The 16,417-nt window shown below is 40.4% G+C and overlaps 3 protein-coding genes and 1 long non-coding RNA gene across 4 annotated transcripts; 2 read left to right on the top strand and 2 right to left on the bottom strand.

Moving 5' to 3' along the window:
- Positions 1 to 57: 57 nt before the first annotated feature.
- LOC118408932 (ER membrane protein complex subunit 6-like) lies at positions 58 to 2,931 on the top strand. Its single transcript, XM_035809802.1, has 3 exons — positions 58 to 137; positions 1,192 to 1,767; positions 2,429 to 2,931. The coding sequence occupies exons 1-2, from the start codon at positions 70 to 72 to the stop codon at positions 1,478 to 1,480; spliced, it is 357 nt and encodes a 118-aa protein (XP_035665695.1). The 5' UTR covers positions 58 to 69; the 3' UTR covers positions 1,481 to 1,767; positions 2,429 to 2,931.
- Positions 197 to 1,177, bottom strand: LOC118408934. Its single transcript, XR_004830375.1, has 2 exons — positions 784 to 1,177; positions 197 to 300 (listed from the first exon to the last, which is right to left on the bottom strand). It is a non-coding gene; the product is annotated as an uncharacterized LOC118408934 (long non-coding RNA).
- On the bottom strand, positions 2,870 to 5,501 carry LOC118408930 (radial spoke head 1 homolog). The gene is made up of 4 exons (XM_035809800.1): positions 5,190 to 5,501; positions 4,459 to 4,852; positions 4,032 to 4,185; positions 2,870 to 3,641 (listed from the first exon to the last, which is right to left on the bottom strand). The coding sequence occupies exons 1-4, from the start codon at positions 5,366 to 5,368 to the stop codon at positions 3,469 to 3,471; spliced, it is 900 nt and encodes a 299-aa protein (XP_035665693.1). The 5' UTR covers positions 5,369 to 5,501; the 3' UTR covers positions 2,870 to 3,468.
- A 229-nt stretch (positions 5,502 to 5,730) lies between these two features.
- LOC118408931 (ADP-ribosylation factor 6) lies at positions 5,731 to 7,518 on the top strand. Its single transcript, XM_035809801.1, has one exon. The coding sequence runs from the start codon at positions 6,091 to 6,093 to the stop codon at positions 6,619 to 6,621; it is 531 nt and encodes a 176-aa protein (XP_035665694.1). The 5' UTR covers positions 5,731 to 6,090; the 3' UTR covers positions 6,622 to 7,518.
- Positions 7,519 to 16,417: the final 8,899 nt, after the last annotated feature.

Genomic DNA, 16,417 nt, shown 5'->3' on the forward strand with positions numbered 1-16,417 from the left:
TGACATGTTGAGACTGTTGTAGCAGGATCGTTGAATGTAATGTCAGCGGACTGCCCTGTAGAAGAAGATATGAAGATGGCAGGCATGGGTCGGCGAGGTTTGAAGCTGAGTCAAATCAAGCCTCAGGAGGCTTACAGGTACGGTTTCCTGTCACATATCCGCTCAGAGAGAATATCGGTGGCCCATGTACTTTTTGGTCTAAGAAAAGTGTGTCAACACATTCGCTGTAGATGTATATTCAAAGACCAATTCTGTGACATCACAGCCCCCCTCCCCCATCTTGTGTTTTTCGATTCAGCTCTTCAGGTCTCATTGATGAGTTTCTTCTTCCCATAGACTTCTATGTATTAATTCGTGGTTTAAATGGGCGCCTTCATAATGAAGCTACGTGAAATTTCAGCAGATTTTTCATTCTATGTCGAGCACATTTACCCTATATCGTGGGAAAAAATTGCCAATGTAAACTATACGTAGGAACTTTTTTTATAGCAATTACAAACTACGATTAGTCAATCCCCACAAAAGGCACTTTTTCGCTGCTATTGTACAACCGCACCACTCAGAACCCACGACTGTGTACCTCCGACCTAGCGCGCGGCTGCAAAACTTTACCTGCTAATTTCTTCAGTTACAAATAAGCTTTCACCAATCTAACTTTTGAGATCATTTCCGCTGGCTAAAAGGGAATTTCTCACCGCTAAAAACATGTGTCCGTGCAGCCGTTCATTTTTGGCTCGGATCTCTTTTAGGGTCCCCACTCGCGGAGTAATACATCAATGAGACCTTCACTGCAACTGCAGAGGGTAGAGTGATTTTGTTTCGTGGCAAATGTGTTAAGAATAGTGTAAGATGTACACATTTTCCTGTATTGAATAACTCAGGTATCGAGATTGCATGTTTTTGTCTTAGATTCTCAAGGTCATGTAGCTGATGTAACAAATTATTCCATACATTTTTATGAACCTCATATAGTATGCAGTGGTATCTATAGCTGAGGCAACTACGGCAAGGGAAAACGTTTTTACTTGTATGAAGTTGTATCATATACGGCAGGAAAACATACAGTATGATATACGTAAATATGTTTCCCTTGCCGTAGTTGCCTCAGCTATTCTGGGCAGTTCCACTTCATGGCTACTAAACATAGCAGTTGGTTCTTTCCTTTATATCATTGTTTTTCATACTCTGCAGTGATGCAGCCATAAGGACCAACAATGCAATCCTGGAGTTCTGCAGGACTTCCTTCTCAGGACTGTCCGGAGCCACGGCAGGTGTGCTGGGACTGACGGCCCTCTATGGATTCATCTTCTACTTTGTGGCGTCTCTGTTCATGTCCTTACTGCTGATCCTGAAGGCCGGCAGCAGCTGGGGCAGGTACTTCAAATCCCGCTGGAGGATCTTCACCAGCGGGCTGATGGGAGGACTGTTCACATACGTGTTGTCATGGACATTTGTGTACGGAATGGTTCATGTCTATTGATCAGGATTCTCATAGGTGAAATCTTCATCCTCATGGACAGATGCCAAGCAAAACCTTTGCTTACTCCCCCTTGACATTACTGTGTTTATTTCTTCATGAGGATGTGATGCATCATTAAGATGTGAATTGCACTATCTGTACTATTGACAGATGTTAGGCTCCACACATGGACAATGCTGTAATTTTCATTTTGTTATGCAAGGTTGTGTTTTGTCATACATGTACATTATGATATTCTCTTTTATGTAAGTATAAATGTCGTCAGTAAATGCACCCTTTGACCGAAGGTTCCGGTTCTGAGTTTTTTTTACGATTTGGGGCCGATTTGACTGTCTCTGAGAAAAGCACTAGCACTTCTCAAAACATCGTTTTTCGGATAATTCAATGTTTCCGATAGAAAAGGGTGTCTTGTCGCTAAACGACAGACTCATTTGACATTTTCTGTAGAAATATTATTTTTGGTAAAAACCATAAAAATATATGCTTTTCATCCAAAAATTGCTAATTTGGGGTCATTTTTTACAGGCCGCTACATGGTAAAAATGAATTTTCCTGGGATAATGACTAATATGGCAATGAAGGTCAAGACTTCTTCTGTATACTGAGTAACAAGGAAAAAAAGTTTTCGATACGTTTTCCGCGAGCTCCGATCGTGCTAAAACACCCAAAACGCACATAGAACGCACGATCTGGGTAATCAGGCGACGAAACCCTTTACCGCTATCGCACGCACTAATACCAGGAAGTGTTCACCGCACGATCAAATCTACGACACCATAAAACGCTACGAACAACAAGCATTTGGAGAAGTATAAAAGATTATAGACTGCTAAAGCGATAGCCGAAAAATCTAGAGCCAAAACTATGGAGACAACCTCTGATTTGCGTCTTATTCTTAGGGACTATTTAGATATCTGGTCACTTGAAATTCCGTACCGGAACCTTAAGAGCATGATTTTCTATCTATAGTATATTCAATCGGTAATTTGTTAGAGCAGTGTTTTGAAAAATGTATAGTATAGATGATATTCATCTCCAAAATACAGACAATGACCAAGCAGATATTAGTAAAAAGCAACTGTAGAGGATCCTTGGAAAGATGTGCGTTTGCAGCAAGGTTATGTGCAGCTTTTTGTACAGGTTTCTCATTTCATGAGGACCTAGCTGGATTAAGTATGAATAACTTCTATCTTGAAAAGTGCTGAGACTAGACACTATTGATACTATGTTGTATTAGTTTTGTATGCTGATTGCTGAACATGTTTTTGTGTGTTGTAATATCATAACTTGTACAGTATTTGAGATAATTCCATTTCATAGAAAAGTTTGTCTGAAGTGGTAGTATGTTGATATTTGCATGGAAATATTGAAAAATGATTCAGAAAGTGATAGAAGTCAGTACTTTAATTTCTTTGTAGAAGAATATGTACATGTACAAATACAAAACTGGGACCGCATGGAACAGTTTTATTGGTCTCTATTGTAAGGCATTATGTTGTAATGTGACAAATATCACTCTCTGCTACCTTCTGGTTTCAAACATGTAGAATTCAATATATTCAAACAATAAGAAGTGCATTTATGGTTTGGTTAAAACTTCGATATATACATTTACTGCCACTAAGAGCTGTGTTGTAGAAAACATCACCTGGCCTATGTATGGTCCATATTTTACAGCAGTCATAGTTTTGCATCCACTAAAATGGTGGCTCTGAGGAACCTGTCACAACATAGAATCAAACTTTTTTTTACATACATACAGCCAAACTTAAATTAGCGCCAAATAAGGGGAGTAGAGACACTGTCGCAATCCAGGGAACGAACTTACATCAATTGGGTAGGGATTTGTATCTTCCAAACAAGCCAAATTTGTGGCAAAACTCTTATTTTTGTTGAATCAAAAAAGAAGCCAATGATATTCAGGATTTTTTTAAATAAGATACAGAAACCCTAGACTAGAAGTAGAAGAATTCAGCTGTTATTGTTTCCTAGTTCTCCCCACCCTCCTCTGCCTCAGCTGCTGGCTCCTCTGCAGGGGCCTCATCACCCCCCTCCCCTTCAGTAGGCTCTTCCGCCTCAGCATCACCCTCCTCTGCAGCTGCCTCCTCTGCTGCTGGCTCTTCCTCTGTAGCGCCCTCAGTCTGTTCAGCTGGCTTCTCTCCTGGAGGTGGGAAAGAATTCAGATCAATACACATAAAGAAGGAAAGCCAAAATGCAGTCAAACATGGTCTCGACAACCATGCAATGGGAAAAAAAATGGTTGCTCGCCAGCCTGTCAAAATCCCTACTGCTACTGATTTTGCCATGTGTATGGAGCAATCATCTGATCATCAATTTTGGTTGTCGGTTGGGGTATGAATGTAAAAAAGCGGTTGCTTGTTGCACAAAATGGTTAGCAGAGGGTGTTAACTATGTAAAATTGGATGGGACTGTTTTAATGTGTTTCATGGCAATTAACTGAAATCATCTGGCTAAAAATCAGACAAACAGCATGTGCAAACATATCCTTGTTTGTGACTACAGTAGACTTGATAAGTTATAGGGTCCCTACCTTCAGCTTCCTCTGGTGCAGTCTCCCCCTCTGCTGACTCGGCAGGCTCCTCTGGCTCCTGAACAGCCCTGAGTGTGATGGGGGTGATCTTTCCTGCCTTCCACTTGGGGATGGTCACCATCATGGGCTCTTCCTCCTCCTCACCTCCAGCAGCCTTGATTCAAGCACAGATATTGAGTTAACCACCAATTAATGCTGTAGTTGCAACAAGTATTCAAACTACATGTACATGCATCCTTTTTAGTGATGATATTTTTAAGTACTTCCATGTAGTAATTACTGTCACAGTAACTCGTGGAAGGCTGAAACGTCCCTGTGCTTAACCTATGGAGGACTGGGTGTCTTTCAATAGACTTTTCTACAGATTAAGACTATGCTGTCACCAGCAGCAGAACTTTGTTACATGACACCACTCGTCTGCACCCACCTGTTCCACAGCGATGTATTCTCCGTGCTGTTCACAGCCGATGTCGAAGATGTACTTTCCTGGTCCAGATGGATGACCAGCCATGAAGCTCCCCTGGTAGCGATGGTTCAGATGGACCATCTCCCCGGCTCCATCTGGCTTCCCATTCACCCACGTGCCTACATACTTGCTTCCTGTTTCCTTGTATGTGTATGTGCCTTGCCCATGTCTTTGATGGTTTTGCCACTCCCCTTCAAAAGTGTCTCCATTTACGTAGAAGTAGACGCCATATCCATGCCGTTGATCATCCACCCAGCTGCCTTCATACTTGGAGCCGTCCGGATAGATGAAGGTGCCCTGGCCATGCTTCTTACCCTTGATGTATTCTCCTATGTAGCGTGCACCGTTCTTAAATCTGAAAAGACAGATGCCCACTTAGGATCGATGCCAAATGACCAATTTGGATGAAACGATGAAGAGGAGCAATTCAAGAATGAGACAAAGGGGCAACTTTGTGGGAAATAAGTAACGCAGACATCACATGTTGAGATCAATGTTTTTAAAAAATTGCTTTATGTTATTTCAAATATTAATACATCTAGGCATCAATCATGATATGGTCCCAACCTCAATTTTGCATTTATCTATGGCAGAATGGCAAACTCTTTCAGGGAAAAGACAAATGAATGAATTGATGTGTAAAGTGAGCAATCTTAGCTGTGACTCTGAATTACCAAACAGTTTCCTTGTACCTGTACGTGCCGGACCCGTGTCTCTTGCCATGTTCGTACTGCCCCTCGTATGTGTCTCCATTGGGGAGGGTGGCCTTGCCGTAACCGTGCCTCTCGCCCTCCTCGTTTCTGTCCCCCTCGTACTCTCCCAAATACGGCCCGGCCTCTTCCTCGAACTCCTCTGAGCCTATATCAGACATGATGCACTACCTGTGGTTGTCAGAAGACTAGAATATACAGGATAAGATGAAGAGGACGCGTGAGCCCAACTGTACCGCTGAGAAAAATGGGCGAATGTTTTGTTGCTACTGGAAACAACAGTCTCCTTGACATCTCGCAACCACAACAAAACGCAACGGGTATATATTGCAAACTGTGGTTTATATTTCTTTAGGTAAAGACAACCTCAACAATATACACAAGTTATGACTAAACAACTATTTTTTAGAATCAAAAATTAGATATTTTTGACATATTATCCCATTGTTATGATACATGAAATTTTGCTGAAACTTTTTAGTATCTATGCCATTCCAGTGTGCATTTCTTCTCGCGAGAAAAAGCGAGAAGGTATCCACGCCCACATTGCGCTTGCGCACATTTTAGGGCATTCCTCCGGCCTGTTCATTTTGCCTCAACGACTTTTCCGCCTCTTTTTCCTTGGATTTCTCAGGATTCCTGCTGTGTACCCGGCCAGATGTCACCTGTACCACTCCCAGGGACCATATAGCACCCCTGGGTAAGGGATTGTGGTGGGTTCTGTTGGAACTGACTGCAGAAAAGCGACGTGATTCTGTACCGGAAGTTGGGCGGTCTCGAGGCGTTGGAGGGAAGCTGACACGAGCCAGGATCTGAGCTGGTACGGAAATTTCGATTGTCGATTTTTGTGTTGTCTTGCCTCATCAGATCTCTGCATGACACGATGGGGAAGTGGCTGTCAAAGATCTTCGGGAACAAGGAGATGCGTATTCTCATGCTGGGACTGGACGCAGCAGGGAAAACCACGATCCTCTACAAGCTGAAGCTCGGACAGTCTGTGACTACCATACCCACAGTGGGCTTCAACGTCGAGACAGTCACCTACAAGAACGTCAAGTTCAACGTTTGGGACGTGGGAGGGCAGGACAAGATTCGACCGCTCTGGAGGCACTATTACACGGGAACCCAGGGGCTTATCTTTGTGGTAGACTGCGCCGATCGCGACCGTATCGACGAGGCGCGGCAGGAGCTGCACCGGATCATCAACGATCGGGAGATGCGGGACGCCGTCATTCTCATCTTCGCCAACAAGCAGGATCTGCCCGATGCCATGAAACCGCACGAGATACAGGAGAAGCTCGGGCTAACTCGCGTGCGCGATCGAAATTGGTACGTGCAACCATCGTGTGCAACGACAGGCGACGGACTGTACGAGGGACTCACATGGCTGTCCTCCAACACAAATAAGTCCTGACTGCCTGCCCCCCACCCTCTTCATATCACCGACAGAACTTAAGAGGAACTCCACCCCATATGGTTTAATAGCAGCGGGGGTGTAGGATGTGACTCAATTGAGTGAAACCGACATCATAGGTACCCTGTTCAAATCTCTGCCTTTTGGTCGAAATCTGCATAATTTTCAACCCCATTATGTTTTTATCTGCGTGAATATGAGAGTTAGGATCACATTTGGGTTTATAATCGTCTATTGTCTCCAGGGATATATCTGACCTCATTTTGAATGGACATTGATAATATGTGTATTATATATGCTATAGAAAGAATAAAATGAGCCAAGGTAGAGCCCTCTTTTCCTTTGGGTGTTTGTTTTAATATTGGTTTCTGTGAATTAAATCTTGCCCTTGTGAGGTCTGTTTTCACCTGCTTGTTAAGATTTAGCATCTATTCTAATATGTGGGCACAAGCTGCAGCCCTGATTTGCTTGCAGGCATTTGTATGACTTTAACCCTTGTACATACTGTCAGAACAGAGGGACAACATTGTATAGCTGTTTAATCATAGCACATAGGTGTAGAATTTTGGAGAGAGTAAAAAAATGACCCATCATGCTTTGTGACAAGATGTTTCCCTTAATTCTGTTCACACTAGTTATATCTGATGAATTTCTAAGCTTCAGAACTGGTGACTGGTTTGAGAAGGTGGAGAAGTTCCAATACTGGGCGTGTCCCACTCCTGAAATGGACCTGCAGTTTTTGTGGTTAGGTGTGTTTGTTCTGAGTTAGTCACATGGACTCTGTTTCCAGCTTCTCAAACATGCTGTTTTGAAGCTAAGGGATTTCCCTCAATGTAGGGTATTTTTAGTTTGACGAGGAGGATGTATGAATAAAATTCTTTAGCTGATTCCTCACGATGGCTCTGTTCTGAATGTGTTCAATGCAACGGGTCTTTCCTTCAGTGAAGCCAAGGGTGATATATTGGGAAAGCTGCTGAAATATTCATGTCATTTGATATATGTATGCCAATGGACCCCATTCATAGAGTATGGGTGATAGTAGGTTATATTACACTATTTACAGCTACCATAGTAAGACTTGCACTGTCGTGGATTTAGATTTCATTAGCATCTTTATTTCCTTCTTTTGCAAGCAAAAGCCAGGAGAGAAGGACACAATTTTTATACATATGCACATTTACTGGTTCAGTCTTGCTGCTCTATGTGCTAAATGAATGAACACATTGAACAGCCAATAACTCTTTCAATGCATACTGCTGGGATCTCATGAATCAATTATATTTATAAACAATGCTAAGGTTGGCCAATATTTTAGCAAAATAAAAATAAAAAATAAGATAAGCAATCCACAACAGAAGTGTTTGAAATGTGTCATGTTGTTTTGCAGTAACTTACAAATAAAATTAATGTCAGTACTATCCAAGCAGAGCATTTGGTAATGATAGAATAATAATTGGCGCAGGTTGGTTTTTGACATCTTTTTATTGTTTGTACTACATGTATATGTCAATCAATTTTGTTGGGCTTTCTCTTTCAGTTTTTTTTTTTATTGCCAAACCAAAAGGAAAACTTGACTAACCAGAAAGCCAGACAAAAATTCCTAAAATATAGTAAAAAGACAAAACCCAGCTAGAGCCAAACCTCTGCTTGGAAAGTACAATGTCAGAAGCTCAGCTTGCCTTTGCTAATGTGGCAATTATGGCTCAGCACTTCCTAATTGCCAGGGGAGATAATTAAGACATAACCTACTTTTCAGTGGATTAGTGGTCGGGTGTTATTGGGTGACAATTTCACACCCGTGTGGTCTTGTAGCATCGGCCTGAAAGATACAACACTCATCTCATTATATAGCGCTGCAATATCATGGTTCTGGCCATTTGGGGTTGTAAATATACGTTAATGTTGGTAATATATTTTTCCTGTTGGGGATTGCAGCTTGAAGTATATTGACTCAAATAACCATATTGCACATTTCTTCACAGATGGCAAGTTCCGATATTGGACAATGTATTGAACTTCATTGGGCACAATATTGTGCTTTATTTCATATTTTTACAGTAGCACTATCAATCTGCCGATCCACTTTTTGACATATTTGTGTCAAGGCTAAGTCCAAAAATATTCAAATTTCATTGGCATAGCACAGAGCATGTTTCACCATATCATGACAGCAGGATGTCTGTTTTTGATGGCTCTATTAATTCTCAGTGCCATGTGGTCATAATCTGTCGACACCATTATCCATCATGTCTATCCTAACATGAGGCCTCAGGTAAAGGTTGCTGTCCTTGTCCCAGTGCAAGCAGCACTCCACACAAAATGAAACATGTAACCCTAGGCTAGAGCATATTGTGAATTCCAATCTTAGAACTGTAGAGGTCAAACAATTATCTTCCATTAAAAGATAAACATACAAATGTAGGATATCTTAAAGGGGACATTTTGTTCTTTCATGTTTCTTCTCCATGTCAAATTGCTGCATATACTACTACTATGATGCGTGCTTACTTTGTGGTAATTTTGTGTAGCAGATTTGCTGCTATGTAGAACAGAATGGGTTACAGATTAAATTTACAGTTGTCTTGCCTGTGACATCATGACTATCATGTGCCTTTGCTAATGCATTCTCCACTCATTACTAGGTTTTTGATACCTGGCCAGTGGCCAGTGTAGGCTACATTACATATTGGGCGGGGCAACTTTTGCCTTTGGCCTTATTTATATAACAGGTTTTCAAACGATGAACTTTGACCCTATTTATACAGAACTGGTTCACAGGTTTTCTAGAATAGCAGGGTTGGTGTGTATAACAGTGTATTGGTGTATTAGCCTGACACTGTTACATGTACATGTATCTGGTTCAATAATGATAATCTACATGTTTAACTCTACAGTCAGTTTTGTAAATGTTCATATTGTTCTCTGTGCTCCCCTTTAGAACCAGGATCATAGATAGAACCTCCTTGGTCAGAATGATTAAGTATATTGTAGGAAGAAAAATACATTTCACTTCTTCTTTTTTTTTTTAAATTTTCCAAAACAAACATTTAGTTTTGAGAGTACAATGTCTTGCCCCCATTCTTGCATGAATGAGACATGAGGCAGTAGTCAGGTTGAGATAGCTGTGGTCTTGTGATCCATGCATGTTCCCACAGATAGCACCCTACCACCATTGCCAGTAGCCATCTGTATGTACTAGTATTCTTTAGATTTATGACCAATATGTTAGACTGTCGCATTGATTCATGAAAAAATGATGAGTTTCAGATTTCCAACATGGATGCACATGAAACTTGTGGCAGGATTTTTTCTGGCCAACGGGTGCAAATTTATTTTGTTTTAGGTCATCGTCATCTTGTACCGCCTTGTCTGCAAACCTTGGGCATGTTGACTCAGGGATTGGGTTTGTTGTCAGACCAAATCCTCATGAACTAAGCAAAAACACTTACAGTGACTTAAATCTAATTGTCAGTCATGCAATTTGTTAGAGATGTATTCCTTCGCCATGATTATTTCTGTGGTTTATCTTGACAAAATGTTTTCATTCTGTACATGATATTTTTTTCTAATGCAGTACGACATTAAGTACACATACGGTACCTTGAAGAATTGTTGAAAAGATGGGGGGAAATGGAATGAAGAAAGTGTACTATGTAGCAGTACAGTAATTGAAGCATTAATGTGACATGACTGAAGCAAGTTACTGTTGCCATTATATTTTGACTTAAAATTTAGATCTATTCAAGGGGAGAAGACCTTGGAGACAGCCAACTTTTGTATGTACATGTATACCTTTCACTTCGTAGGTCAGCATGTCGTCTGTCTTGCAGAGGACTGTTTATTGGGGTGATAGGTCAGATGAGGTCACCTGATTAGGTGATGTCACCTAATGTGAGCACTCCAAAAACAGTTTTCAAATGTTGGTGGTGGTGGATGTTACTTGTACTCTGCCCGCGTTCCTACACACCTAAAATACCATGTTTGTTATGCAAACATGTCTCCTTCACCCCTTTGTAACAGATATGTACCCATCCTTACATCCTCCATACATCATTTAGTATTCTGTCCACTCTGTCATGTATGCATACCTGAAAATGCCCTGGCCGGCACGCAGTCCATTCATGTTACTGTGCTCAATCTACACGGCCTGCGATCTATGACTACATTGTACATAGCTGGGACCAAGTTTGTAGGCCCATGTGTGTCGTGTCCCATTCATACATCATTCACAGCCAATCAGAGTATGTAATGTAGCACCCCAAATCCCTTGTACAGTGGCAGAAATTATGGAATGACGAAAACCGTTCTAATAGGAGAAAAGTACCGAGAAACAACAAATCTTGCTGTGTCAAAACCTAACGTTAGGCTGGCGTACTTCAAGAAAAATGACAAAATAGAAAGTCGGATAAAAATACAAAAAAACGTTTAAAAAACAGCCTGAGACTAACCTCTTCTTGGAGAGTAATGTAGCACCCCAAATCCTTTGTACAGTAGCACTGTGGCAGAAATTATGGAATGGCGAAAACAGTTGTAATAGAGAAAAGTACCGAGAAACAAAAAAGGAGGGCACTTTTTAGCTGTTACTCCCTTTGAAATTGCTGCAGAAAGAATTGAAAGTTAAAAGAGGGTGTATTCCCTCTATCACTGTAACCATATGGTAAGGCACTTCTAGATGTTGTGCCCTCCTTCATGATTGTGATCTGACCTTGACCCTACACATCAGTTATGTAGAAGACATACCTTGTGTCTATTGTCTGGAACAGTACCTTTCCACTGTCAGTAGTTATAGCTACACATGTACTTCATAGCCTCTACCAGGCTCCGCGGACTGGTGGTCTGATACAGTAGTAGAAATTGGTCAAATAGAGTCATAGTATGCTAGGGGAGTCAGCTGGCTATATTTCCTCACAAACTCTGCTGGCCAACACTCCTAGGCCAATTAACTCCTACTAGGCTTTTATTCATAACTTGGCCAAAGTCCCCTATTATTATTTGGCCAGGCGGATGTCTGGTAGAGACCATGTACTTCAATTAATGGCTGAGATTTGGAAGTAGGTCCCAAGTTCATTGCATTGATACAAAAGAGTCATTTACATCAATGGTGCAAAATTTTGGTAAGTTTGTGTGAACAAGAACTTTAAGAAAAAAAGAAATTTCATGGAGAAGCAAAGAAGCAAAACTGAAATTGGAAAGAAAAAGTTATGTTAAACCCTTAAATCACATTTCTTCATTAAAGGACTTGCAATGTTGGCATGTTTTGGGATGTTGCAGTCCCATTTACCCAGACATGGCTGAGTTTATTAGTGAAGTCACTTCCTCTTGACACTGAAACAGGTACTACAGCCTACTACAGAGAACTTGATCTGTGCAGACACTTCCTAATTGAACTCACCTTCAACTTCCTTTTACAGATAAAGCCATGTCTTGTTCTTACAGGAGAACAGAGAGACCAGTCTTTTCATAATCTGGAGGGCATGGCTTCAAGGGCAAGCCTGCAAACAGGTGCACATCTAGTCAATATCTCAATCAACATTAGACACACTGATCACTTACATATTGCACAGTTATCATGATGTTCTCTAACAAAATAGCTCTCAATACTTTTTCGTGTCGGCTTAATGTCTTGTCAGCCTTTGGGCATATATTATAGGAATGCAAAATTAAATCAATCAAAATTTCACATACTATGCAAGTATTACTTACTTTTCTAAGTCTTTGCCAGCACACATACAATGTACAGAGAGTTGCCGACTCCTGACTGAGTGTCCAGTCATTTCGGCCACATGCTCTAACGCTAGGCCAGACGAGAATTTAGCATTGTCGTGTGAAGAAGGTTAAAACCAGTAAGCCAGTTGACTTATGGAGGACAGGAAAAGGATGTGTACTCCCTGTTCTTAACTTTGTAGACCAAACACTCCCCAGCCACTTAGCAAACAAACACAATTTGCTCAGACTGCTTTCCTGAGTGACGGCATTGGTAGAATACTAAATGCATTATATTGTATATGAATTACATATCTATAGAACATTCCCCTCATGATGGTGACTTATCTTGCATTGGCTAACCTGTTTATTTCTCTCCCCACCATTCATTTTTTGTCAACTTTTTAACCAAAAATATATTGTTGATAGCCTTATTCTGCACTTTGAAGCTTTCCGGTTAGGAGGAATAGGTATACCGGTAGCAATCAATCATTCTTCTATGCCCTTATATTTTTCAAGAGCTGCTGAGTAATTGAAGTTATGCAAGGAAACGTGTCCAGCCTAAGATGAAAATTGTGTACATCAATATGTGTGTTTTGAAAAAATGGAATTGAAGCATTCACAGAATTGAGACATGAACCATCTCTGAATTGAGTTATGACTTGTATTAAACTTCAATCATTAATCATTGAATTGCGGCCTCACAAATGATGACACAAACTTCCACTGCTTCTGATATTCTATTGCGGACACAGCGACTTAGCCAGCGTTATTGATTTCCTGACCAGCCATTATTAATGCTGCATGTACTTACCCACCACTGGTATGCTAAGTGGGTACAAAGGAGTCTTTCTCCAGCCTGTTTCATCTGCGCATACGTCAGCATCACTGTAAATTGTACCGCAAAATATCAACAGATGACAGAACTGATTCATGCTGCTGTTGCAGTGCACCACTGATGAAACTTGATTGGACTTGGTCTTGAAAATTTTCTGGTGATATGACCATGTTAACCTGTCCCACTACAGACGAGCAGAGATGTTAGCTATTAGTATGTTTTATTTAGTCCTTCAAAGAAAAAGAAGGGTCTCTGAGATATTAGCCAAGAGGCCTCCATTTCTTTATTGTTGAGTACACCCAGTCTGACTTTCATTGTGATAAAAATCTCCTCCCCCCTCCCTATTTCTCAGTGTTTTGAATGGGCAGAATTTCCCCTGCAGCATTGACTTCTGTTCATGATAGCTATGAAAGAAGCTTATAAATAGAGCTGACAGTCTGCTGATCTGATAACAGCGGGCTTGTAATTCCATTTCAGCCTGCCCTCTTCAGTTGGTCATTCGTCACCTCATGCTGCAGAGTCATGTTCAAACAGCCTTTTTATGATAATCAGAAAATGTAATGACTTTTCATCTGCGCTGCTCAAAATTTTGAATAAGACCCCAAATAGCCTCCGGTATTTACCTTCGCCAGAAGGTTATATTTTGAGCATGTTTGTCTGTCTGTGTCTGCGTCAACAGCATAATTCGAGAAGCCTTGGATGGATCCTGATAGTATTTGGTATTTGGGTAGGGCTTAGGAAAACGAAGGTCAAGTTTGATAATGGGCCCCATATCAGCTTGCTAAGGTACTGCAACAGAACTTCCATTTTTGATACCTCGTATTCTGGACATGATGTGGTTGTGATTTTTGAGTGGTAGATAACCCTTGGGACAGAGAGTAAGTGCTGTAAGTTTGGACCCCATAGCGGCTTTTTTTAAACTGCAGGCGTTAATTTCCTTTCAAACGAGAACAACTCAAGAACGTCTTGATGGATCAGCATGATTTATTCGTTCTCATATCATTACATGTATGTCCTGTATCAATGGTCATAGAGTCGACACACGTTCCTCTCATCCTCTGGTCTGAACGGTGTGATAACGTCATAGGTTGAAACAAAATTTTTCATTTCAACAAGGGCACAATTCAACAGCTAATTTGACAGAATGTTACATGTATTGCACTCAATGGACAAAAAAGTCTGATTGTTCTGATATCTTGACAGACAAAATATATGTTACATTACTTCAAATTTGGATTAGATCAAATAATGCCATAACATGAATGGACAGTGCAGCCAAAATTGAGAAAAAATTTAGATCTGTTTAGAAATTTGACTTCAACAGGAGAATTGTATGTCTAGACTTTCTGACCAAAAATCTAATTTGCTGTCTGGCCAGGAAATCTCATGAGCAGAACAGTTGTCAAAGGGCTGGAGTTATGGGGATTGTACAGTGCAGTACTATAGAGGGGAGATCACTTTTTTAGATGCACCATGTATGACAAAAGAAACTTGAAAAGGTACAACAGCAACAACAAAAAATGACCAGTTGATTTTGAAATTGAAATTTTACCAACAACAATTTTCTCCCACACATCCTCCATTGCCTTTCCTGTTCCTGTACCATCCCTTCTGTGGTCCTGGGATGTTGCCCTTTCTGATTGCTGTATGATTATAGCTAACAGCTGCTCAAAGCTCTGCTTCTGGTGTTGATATTGTTGATCATTTTTAATAATTGGAAGAAAATACTTCTGAGGGCATTTTTAGACATAACACATTTCAAGGGCTGCCTAAGTCTCTCCCTGTTTCATGGAAGAGATACGATTGTCCTGGATTCTTTTTACAGCTCTCATGACAGTGTAGATCTACTTTCCCAAATATTACTGCCAAATGCCTGTGAAAATACATTATCATCACATGGTACTCTTCTCACCTCCATTCAGGCCAAAGGTAATCATGTTCATGTAGTACGTAGTAAGTCACGTAACAAACACTGTGTTTGTTGCTGTTCAGCAAATTTAGGAAGATTGTAAAAAAAAAAGATGACATTTTGAACTTACTACAGCCTGTATTTCCTGAGAATATAATTGTGACTGTCAGTGACTTAGTGAAGCTTGGAAAGACTTGGCAAGTGCTTTGATTGCTTCTGGTGCAAATGCAAAATCACTACGGGTGGTACTAGATGACACGGAACACCCAACTGACTTCAACTTTTGATTTAAGGGAATTTTTTTTCATTTATGAAGTGTGAGCAAGAAAAACAGAGACCCTAAACATCTGTCAAATGTCAGTCTCTGAAAGTTTGTCAATCAAAAATGTTGGCACTAATGAAAGTGTGAATTGCTCCCTTTTATTTTGCTCCCTCAATTACTGTTTCTGATTACCACCATTACCATATTACCCTACCTACATGTGATACATGTCATCGATCATTATTGTCCCAGAGGTGGCAATCTGAATTGGAACCAATCATGACAAATATGATTGTAGGAAATCATTTCTTCGCATGCATCTATTGCACTTCACTCGTCGATCCTAATCATATTGCCCATGGAGCTACTTTTAATTTAAACCCAAGAGCAATAGAGAACAACTAATAGCAGTAGATTGTATTCAATTGTTTCCATTCTTAGCGGTTGAATTACCAACGGAAAATTTGTTTTCTTTTCTGAACAACCTAAGAAAGATAAGGTACTTAGTGAAGGATTGTAGAATTGTATTTCCAAAAAATAAGATAGTAGCAAAAGAATCAACCATTAAAGCTTTGAAAAGGTTGCATTCATTTGGTTTTTTACACCTTAATTTGACCCTATTCTTCTTTTCCTCTGTATGCAATCATCTGCCCTAGTTTTGTGCTGGACATCAGGCATTTGTGGTATGCCATCCCACTTCTGAGTAATCTTAACAGGCATTCATCATGATATCCCATTTATCTTGTCATTCATATGAAACCTTGTTTGAACAGAGGCCACACAAATTTTGCTTCTGATGAATGGAGGCCTGCAATACTAGTGTGTCATTTGTGTAAAGTGAAATCAATTTTCCCCCAGAATATACTTGGATATTATGTACATAATGTTTTGCAAACTTTGTCAGACCTAATTGTCCATGGATATCAAGGATTTATCTGACCTTTTGTAGAATAAACAAACATGCAGTTATCATTCTCTGGGTTTTGTTCCCACAAATACCACAAGATCATGTGTGTATTAAAGTAAACCTTCAGTATGTAGTGGATGGTATTGTCATCATTGTGACTTGTGACCAAAGTCACAT

Source organism: Branchiostoma floridae, unplaced genomic scaffold, assembly GCF_000003815.2.
Source record: "Branchiostoma floridae strain S238N-H82 unplaced genomic scaffold, Bfl_VNyyK Sc7u5tJ_517, whole genome shotgun sequence".
Classification (NCBI taxonomy): Eukaryota; Metazoa; Chordata; class Leptocardii; order Amphioxiformes; family Branchiostomatidae; genus Branchiostoma; species Branchiostoma floridae.